Source organism: Coturnix japonica, chromosome 1 (assembly GCF_001577835.2).
Source record: "Coturnix japonica isolate 7356 chromosome 1, Coturnix japonica 2.1, whole genome shotgun sequence".
NCBI lineage: Eukaryota > Metazoa > Chordata > Aves > Galliformes > Phasianidae > Coturnix > Coturnix japonica.
Genome location: NC_029516.1, coordinates 54012860 through 54022871, shown reverse-complemented (window position 1 = coordinate 54022871; position 10012 = coordinate 54012860). Strand labels below are relative to the sequence as shown.

Genomic DNA, 10012 nt, shown 5'->3' with positions numbered 1-10012 from the left:
ATTTGGGGTGAAACCGTGCTCTCTAAATGCAGGCTTTGCTTCCTATTCAAACAGAAGAGGACAGTGGTAATGTAATGTGTATTTTCAAAGATCTTAGTGGCAAGCAAAAAGTGATGAGGAACAGCAGAGAAGTGGTTCTAATCAAACAAAAAGCCAATGGGCTGAAGACCATGCAGAACACTGAGGAAGTGATGGACAATATATTTGACAAAAGCGGAATCACAGAATATTCTGAGTTGGAAGGGACCCACAAGGATCACTGAAATTAACTCTGGGCTCCATGAAAGAACAATGGTGTAAACTGTGCCATTAAATTCACTGAGTCTATGGTTTGTAGGTGCCTAGTGTAACTACATGCCTTGGCTCCCATGATTCCCTTTCCCATCCTACCTATCATTCCAAAGACATCACATTCTCAGGTTTAAAATATATATATATATGTAAGAAGAACAGAAAATAGAGACAGGCAATAGAAGAATAAACAGTGAAATTCGGCTTAAAGTCAGCAACCTTTTATCACTTCTGGAATCACAGAATGGCTTGGGTTGAAAAGGATCTCAAAGATCATCTAATTTCAGCCCTCCTGCTGTGGGTAGAGTTGTCAGCCACTAGACCAGGCTGCCCAGAGCCACGTCCAGCCTGGCCTTGAATGCCTCCAGGGATGGGGCAACCACAACCTCCTTGGGCAACCTGTTCCAGTGCATCACCACCCTCTGAGTGAAAAAGTTCCTCCTAACATCTAACCTAAATCTCCTTTGTCTCAGTTTAAAACCATTCCCCCTTGTCCTATCACTATCAACCCACATAAACAGCCATTCCCCCTCCTGTTTATACACTCCCTTCAAATACTGGAAGGCCACAGTGAGGTCTCCCCAGAGCCTTCTCCACATTTATACAAATTTTACACTGGCGGAAACGATCATTTATCATAATAGAAAAAGTGGGATCTCCTCCCTCCCTCCCTCCCTCCCTCCCTCCCTCCAGGTTCATAGTTTGACAAATGAACTTCACTGTCATGTCTCCCATTTGAGAATCCCAGGAAGTTCCCTCTCCAATAAGGGAACGCAGACCTTAAGAAATACAACAAATTACAAGAAACTCTGAAAGTTACTTCTTGATGCATTTAATTTCTTCTGCGATGTTCTAGGACTTAGAGTATTACAAAGTGTGAGGTATACATAACAACAGGGCTAACACTATTTTCCAGTTGGATCAGGTAAAAATGGGTTTCAAAATACTAGGAAAAGCAATAACAAGAAATACAAATGATCTAATCCAGTCACATTAACAGCTGCAAATCCAAAATTCTGAAACCCTTGAAAAATCAGTCCCAGGAAAAGTTCACGGTTGCTTTTTCAAAACAAGGACAATCTGGCTCTAGGAGACTAAAAGTGGAGGAACCTCCCATGCCAAACCTCTACTTAAACTTTGTCAATAGAAAGGTAAATTGCATCCTTGATGGACGCACAGAAGCGACCTGGGTAACACTGCTCCCTTTAGGACTTGCCACTGGGAGGTTTCTTCTTAGCTTCCACATCTTTCTTAAAATCTTCAAGTTTCTTTGCAATGTTGGGAATCTTTAAAGACAAAAACAAGAAAGAAACAAAAGTAAACAACAACAAAATGATTTATGTGATCTCAAGAGTAGGTATAATCATACCATAAACACTGTTCATTTTCACAGAGGTTAAGAGCATTAAGCAAATGACAGAGAAAAGAACCTCACCCAGACTTCGGGAAATTTTTTTTACTAGGCAGTATTGGGGGAAAAAGGAGAGAGGAAAAGAAGTTACTTCAGAGGAAATTCCTTAAGATCAGCCTGGATTTCTCACTGACAGAGGACGAGCTGCCAAATAATAAATTATTCCAACACTGATGCATAGGCATCATAATGAATTTGGAAGGAAAGGTAGATTGTGCTACGCTAGTCAGAAAAACCTGGCTCATAACACAAAACAACCTCCCCCAGAAACAAAAAAGTAAGAGAGAAAAGATGTTTAAGAACAGCTAATATCTTCTAAAGATATTTGTGAAGCAATACATCTCTCGATCCATTTTGTGATCACCAAAATTCCCCACTGGGGAAGTTTACTGCATTGAAAATTGGCAGCCTCATGCAGTTTCACACTTGAATGAAAATTCAATTTATCACTTGCTAACTTCAAATTTTCAGCTTTCTTTTACAAATAAAAGCATTTTGACAAAGCAATCAGTCAGTATTGACCACTTGGGGGGAAAATAGAAACAAACAAGTTTTTAATGTGAGAAGAGACTGACAACTGACACTAAAATTGAGAAGCAACACCACAGGATTTTGGACTCAGTGATCCTCATGGGTTCCTTCCAACTCAGGATATAATTTTCTTTAAAATCAATCATGAATATTTACTTCACTCATGTCCTGATCATATAGCAGGATATTCAACTCTGACTGTCATCCTTCGCTTGGATAGTTTGAGAGTGATAGTATAGAAGATGTCAGAAATTTCTCTCTTCCCTTTTAAGAAAGCAAAATTAAAAGCCTAAACCCATAACATGCCCCAAGAAAAGTCCTCTGCTATCAGCAGAATTATCTGTGCACTTACAACTAAGCACAGTTGTATGTGGTTGCCAAATTAAGACCTCATTAAGACAAGTTCACCTTATATGCAATCTAATAAAAATATTTTTGATACCAACAATAAAATCACCATTTTAATACTTGAAGTATTAAATATTGCCAGTAAATAATTTCCTCCGAATCAAAAGCAGAACTCGCCCTCTTGTGGCAACACGTTATTAGTGCTTCCTGAAAAACACTGCATTATGTTTACAGCACATATTGCCACACAATATTTTCTTTTGACCACATATCCATAACTTTTAAAAAACACACATTGTAAAGAAACAACAGAATATTGTTACTGTTATTAGATTGACTGGGCAGGAAGCATCACAGAATTTTGTCTCTGACTAGTGGACGAAAAATAAGAATTCTACTAGTAAGATGACTTGAGTGCGGATGAGAGACATAAATGTCATCACAGACTTAAAAAATCTGGTGAGGCTACAGTTTGGTATAGGCTGCAAAATAAAGGAACCAACTTTATGTTACATTTTACTCCTTTAGCCTTAAAGAAGCCAAGTATAAGTGATCTAACAAAGAATTCTGTCTATATATGCCCAGCTACAGTAACTGCTCTAGAATTATTTGAGGGTCTAATCACTACTTTTACATAGATGAGAAAGCAATGAGATAGATGTTTTGGTTCCATTTAGATTTGTGATAATCTGTAACTAAAGTTGGTACAATTTGTATTCCATTCAAACCCAGTACAAACATCTAAATAAAGACTGATTCAATTCTGATTGAGGAAAAACATTCTACATTTTCAATTCAAATTAAGTTCAACTCTGAGAATACAAAGATACATACATCGTAGTTCTGAGCCAGACATATCCCAACCACATTGCCAAGGGTAAAGCCAAGCTAAAAGGGAAAGAGAAGAATAGTTAATGCCCTCCTGTCAGAAGCCTTCTGCTTAACACAAAAATTTAAAAACATTGAAAATGGAAGGAATTTCAATTCCAGACACACTTTTGCATCATTCCTCTAAAGAGAGACACAATTTGACTCAGCTGCCTCACCAGGAAAACCTTATAATAATTTCCAAAATACGACATAAATGTGTTTTAAATATATGTCTCCAAGACTGTATGGATAAGCCTATCTATGATCATCTCTGTCTGCAGAATTCTTTGCAAGCCTATAAAGGCAGTAAATCCCATCACAGTGGGAAAGTACAATAACACAACAGCAGGGGCCCTCGTATCTCAATGATTGTGGTCCAGAGCTAAAAATCCAAGAGCAATACTTCAGTAAAATAACATTCTGTGCTAGAGAGGGAAAGACAGGCCACAGAATGACTCAACACATTAATAATACACAGTAATAGAGCTGAAATTTTAGAACAGAACGGTATTTTAATGCCACTGAGGGGAGGTTCTTCACCCTTCTCCAATTTGCTCCAGTGCTTTACTGCACTATTCTCTTTTGTAACACCAGCAACTGTACACCTCCTAGATAAATTTTCATCCAAATCTACTCCAGTCTAAGGCAGGAAAACACAGTTGGTTGAAAGCAAGTACAACTACTTTTGACAGCAAACTAGGAGTTGCTTAAAGTTTGGCTGTGAAACTTCAGTCTGGAAGGAGAGCAAGAGCAAAATGGAAGCACAGTTCCTGTTCCATCCCCCTCCTTAACAGCTGAAGAAAATCCTCAAGTGTAACATCACCCTGGGATGAAAATAAATTCCTGTCTTCACAGACAGACAACATGATTTTCACTCAGGAGCTCTAAAAGGTTCTGGATAATTAGTTGTTACATTCCTCAATAAGTACATAGTATCCTATGAAAGCTCTTTTGATACTTTTGGGAGACTACCAAAGCTGTGCCTCCATTCCAGTTCTATTTAAGAAAATTCTTATTGCTTATGGTCACTGCTGCCAAAATAAGAATATTTTAAGAAAACTAAAACTACTGTTCACAGCAACTTTACCATCACATCTGAGTAGACATCTTTTCCATACCCAAAAGAGGATACAGAACATTTCATTTTTACAGTGACTCAGACTCCACAAATATCAGAGCTGAAACCTAGCTACAGAAAACAAAACTTTGTTGAAAGCTGCCCCATGAGCCACAACTGCAATAACTTCAGTATTTTCTTGCACAGATTTTTGATATTATTATTTGTTTATAATTACTTCTCAAGGACCTAAGTGTTTACAATTTAAGAAGAATCACTGTTCTTTTTGTGTATACTGCAATGGATGTAACTTGCAGTTGCAGCTATCGTGATCAGTTAAGTAAGTACTTTGGAAGACACTAATAAATGTTGCACCAAATGTACCAGACTTACGACTCCTCTTGATGTAGTGTATCACTCTAACAAGTTCCCCCAACCTCTAGCATATGTATCTTTGGAAATTTACTTCAAAACACAAACCAAGCCCTTGCTTATAAGCAGATTTCTGGGCTTTTGCTTTAGAATATTTACAAGCATGGATCAACAATCGCATATTCTGCCAGATGATAGGCCTTACTCAGTACAGATGGTGCTGACATTGGTAATCCACTTAAGGGTATGCCTTTATTGAAAAACCCAGCATTGCATTCATAAGCAAGCTACCCAGTTATGTTTATGTTAATAATTAACAATTCCAGCAGTGGGAAAAGTCCCACTATTCAGACTTCTATAATTTGGATTGCATAAAAATACAGCCAATTAAAACGTGCATGTTAATTAGCAACAATAAGGATTATGAAAGTTCAGAGTTTTCCAATACCCGGAATTTCAAGTTGCATTTTAAGCAAGCATCTATTTTATGCTTAACTCTGGATAACAAAAATGTAAGGTTGTTGAGATTATCCTTTTATCTCCCTGCAACAGCCCTAACAAGGGACAGCAAAAGTCAAACACCCAATCTACGCCCAAAGAGGAAGAAAATTCAGAACTAATATATCACTTGTCAAACTTTCAGGCGCTTATTGAGAAGCCATAATAATGGCTTTCATCTAACAACAGGGGAAAAAAAAAATAAGAAGAATAAACATTAGCAACAAGCAGTAGAGTTGATAAACAGAAAGTTTGAGGGTGGTTCTGCATATTTATCATTACTTAGTGTTTTCAATGGAGTGGAGGCAGACAATTAAAGACAGCTACAGAAATGACAGGCTTTCCTAACTGCTTGTTGTTCCATTTTGGTTTGAAGTCGAGATACAAAATAACACTTATTTCTTCAATTCATAAAATCATGCAAGACTCAGAACTTAGAAAGGGCCATCTCTTCTATCAACAGTGAGTATGGGACTTATTAAACCAGCTGACTCACTCTTCCCCTATTTAAAGATTAAAGGATGTCATTAAGTGTTTGAATATAATGAAAATCTAGAGTAGACCTTCCAGTGACTTGCAGACCACTAGAATGAAAAACGAACGACTGTTTCTGTGCTCTGCTACAGCAGAAAGCAGCATCTTTTATTATTATTTTGGTCTGCTAATGTCACATTTGTCAGTGAAAATGCCAGCATTAAATAATGAATTAAGAGCAGGCATCAAACCTCAGACATCCAGAAGAATTACCGAGTCATTAAGGTTGGAAAAGACCGCTAAGATCATCTTGTCCTACAACAGCTCAGCCCAACCATATCCCTCAGTGCCACATCCATGTTGTTCTTGAATGCCTCCCAATACAGTGACTCCACTACCTCCCTGGGCAGCCTGTGCCAGTGCAGCACTGTTCTTTCTGAGATGAAATTGTTGCTAATATCCAACGTGAACCTCTTCTGGTGTAACTTAAAGCAATTACCTCCTGTCGTATCGCCATTCCCTGGGCTAAGGGGCCAACCCTCACCCCAAATGAAGCAGAAAAGAAAATTAAAATGAAAAAATAAAATTAAAAATGCAAAAACATTTATTAATTGGTCTGTTGGAGGGGTTTAATGCAGGGCAGTAATGATGCAATACCACCTGCCTTAACGTATACGTTAAAAAAAACTGCATCTTCCTGATGCTGAAAATCATCGTTCTTGTAAGAGAAGCCAGGCACACGTACAGTGCAAAGAAATTAAAGCAAAAAGAGGATACGACAGCGAGCAAGGGAAACCTGCTGGACCTTAACGACCAACTAAATGGCATGACTTGGAGAGAAATAAGGCGTAAACTGCCCGTTTTCCTAACGGCTGAGAAGAACCTCCCTGCAGGGCGATGAACCATAGCCAAGCACCCACCACAACAGGGGCAGGGCACGGCCCAGCTCCGCACTTTCCCCAAGCGAGGCCCATCTGGAGCGGCCCCCAACGCCGTCGCCGCCGCCGCCGCCCGCCCCGCGTCGCAGCCCTCACCCCGCCGCCCCCTCGGCTCCGCTCCGCCCCGCCGCGAAATGGCGGCGCCGCCACCGCCTCACGGAGCCTCACCAAAAACTGCAGCATGGCGTCCACCTGACTGCTTGCTTTCCAACCGGGGAAATCAGGCGGGTGGCGGTTGCTCCTCTTCCGGGTCCCGGCCCGCCCTCGCCGCCCTGACGGTGGGGCACGCCGAGCTCGGGAGGAGCCACCGTTGGAAGGTTGCGCCCACCGCCGGCACGGGCTTCGGCCCTGCCTTGATTCTAGACCTGTGGAGGTCCCGCATCTCCTTAGCGCTTTTTGAGATAAAAAATGGAGCAAAGAGGGCTGCTGGACACCTCCTTGCATCCAGGGAGGGGTCTGGTGGCAGTCACAGGCCATTCACAGCTGGGTGGATGAGAGAGCAGGGACAAGTTGAAACATGAGATCTGAATGGGATTTAAGGATAGACTGTTGCCTCATGAGGGCAAGGAGTGGTAGAGATTGTGCCATCTACATTCTTGGAGGTTTTCATATAGTGGATGACAACACTGTTCATGGCAGGAGTCTTGGAACTGGATGATATTTAAGGTTCTGTCAAACCCAAACCATTCTATGTTACAAGACTTGGCTGGGTAAAACCCTGAGCAACCCAGTCAGAGCTCAGAACAAACCCTGCCTTGAGCAGGAGATGAGGCTGAGGCCTTTCTAAGGCCTCCTCCCGTGTGAATCATCCAGGCACCTACGATCTTAGAAGAGCTTTAAAAAAGTCATTGTTCCTCTTTCATTCTTTTCTTTTTTCTTTTTTTCCCTGCTCACAAAATTAAAAAAAAAAAAAAAAAAAAAAAAAAAAAAAGAAGAATAGTCGTCCTTTGTAAAAGAAGCTAAATTTAATGTCTTTTAAAGGCTACACTAAAGTAGTTGAGATTTGGACAACAAATGTCAGACAATTTCGTCCTGCTGAAAGTCTGTGAAAATTTGGAGATGATAGCAATGTACCATAAATCTGTATTTTGACATAAGGTTTCAGGTGAAGGAAAGGAATGGAAAAACAAAAACAAAACAAAAAAAGCCAACAACATCTACAACAAAAACTGTGTAGCTATTGTGAAACCATTATTCACCTCTACTCTGAAATAAAGTTAATTCCTTAATTCTGTCTCCACCCTAGTTTCAGGAAAGATCAATGCTCCCATTGAATAAGAAACTGAGTAGAAAGCTTTCTTTACAGAGCAGGAACCTGGGTGCGGTAAAAAACTGTCTTTCAACCAGTTTAGAAAAGGAAACATGGAAAGATACTAAGTGGCATCTTTGTTGGGGCTGATAGCACTAAGGAGGAGCTGGGCAAAGGGCAAATTTCAGGCTGTTACTGAACTACATTTCCCTCCTTGGGTCAGAACTGGTGCCAGGCAATAGCATGCTGTGGTTCATGTCAGTGTAGTACAACAGCCAGGACTGGATTCCTTGCTTCCTCAAAACTTTCTTTATCTAGATTAAATCTATCCTCTTCCAGTTTAAAACCATTTCCTCTTGTCCTGATGTTACTTGCCCTTATAAAAAGTCCCTCCCCAGCTTTCCTGTAGGCTCCCTTTGCATACTGGAAGGCCACTGTAAGATCTCCTTGGAGCCTTCTCTACTCTAGGCTGAAAGGCCCTGCCCCAGCTCTCTCAGTCTGTCTTTGTAGGTGAGATGCTTTAGCCCTCTGATCATCTTCATGGCCTTCTGGACCTGCTCAAACGACTCAATTTCCTTCTTGTGCTGGGGACTCCAGAACTGGATGCAGTACTCCAGGCTGGGTCTCACGATGGCGGAGCAGAGGCACTTAGCATATAGCACTAAGGAAATATTACAAATTCTAGTCTTTGCATGTGGCAGGTCCGAAGAAGAAAAACAGGGCTTCTAATAACAGTAATGCCTCCACAGTATCACCACAGGGACACAGGCTTTTCCTGTTTTTTTTTGCTCATTAGTAGTGATGTTATTATGCTTAGACTATAATGAGTACAACATCTGCTGAATAGTCTTCAACCAACAGTACTGTACACAGCTGCTTTCCTACATGACATGAATTCCTTCTGTGACATTTAATGTGTGGCCAAAGAACTTTTTTTGTTCCTTTAAAATAAGTCAATTCCATTTATACTAGCCAACACTGAATCGTTTTTAGTCAGAGACTGTAGAGGGTGGGTATGCTGGGTGGCATATTTTATTGGAAGGAAGAACTCAGTCAATTTCTGATGTATGAATGTAACTATCCCAATTTAATAAAAAAGAAAAAGAACAATCAACAGCCTTTAATTTGTTGAGCTCCTTCAAAATTTGTCTTAAATTCAGAGACTTACAGGCCGGCAGCACTCACTCCAACCTGCACTTATTGAGTCTTGGAGAGGAGAAGCGATTAGGAAGATGCACACAAAACTCCCTGTCTCCAGCTCTGATGATGCTATTCTGGGCAACGTTCAGGGAGTGGAAGGAGTCTGTTGTGTTTTGTGGCAACTGTTTTGTTTTGCCTGCTTGGAGCTTGATCAGTAACATGGCCTGCTCTTAATTTGTTTTGTTTCATTATTGCCTGCTTGTCCTGTCAGGGACAATACAAGTCATAATCCTTTTCAGACCAGGGGCTCAAGGCTGCTTGGCTCTTTCGAAGCAGCTGTTGCAGCACTTTTTCTCTTGTAGCTTCCAGCTGTTGCCATAGAGACTGGAAGCAGGGATGTACTGAATAAGGAGCAGTGACTCAAACAGAAATGTATTGAGCTTGTGGTGCCAAGCTAGCTACCATCAGCTGACTGCCCTGGGGAAACCTGGTATGAGTCAGACTGACAGCTGTTTTACAGCATCCTTGCTTTACCTCCTTCCTCCTTGCTGTCATAACACATGTATTTTAGGAAATGAAATTATTTAGGTGGTAGAGGAAGAAGTCCATACCCAGAAATGTAACTGGCAAGACAAGCATGTACAAGTCAAGTAGCAACAATGAAATCCTGGGAGCTATTGTATATATTCAATCAAAACCAAATCTGAAATGCTAAATAACAAGAACAGTGAGTTCTTCAGTCACCTACAGACAAGTCATACATATAGCTTGATAATTTTGAGCAGTATGTATGTGCAGGAAAGCTTTAATGACCACAGTAATAATCTTGCTTT

The 10012-nt window shown here is 40.6% G+C and overlaps 1 protein-coding gene across 1 annotated transcript; it reads right to left on the bottom strand.

Annotated features, from left to right (window-relative positions):
- Positions 1-1101: 1101 nt before the first annotated feature.
- On the bottom strand, positions 1102-7152 carry STMP1 (short transmembrane mitochondrial protein 1). Its single transcript, XM_015866434.1, has 3 exons — positions 6959-7152; positions 3416-3469; positions 1102-1577 (listed from the first exon to the last, which is right to left on the bottom strand). Exons 1-3 carry the CDS (start codon positions 6971-6973, stop codon positions 1497-1499), a joined length of 150 nt encoding a protein of 49 aa, XP_015721920.1. The 5' UTR covers positions 6974-7152; the 3' UTR covers positions 1102-1496.
- Positions 7153-10012: the final 2860 nt, after the last annotated feature.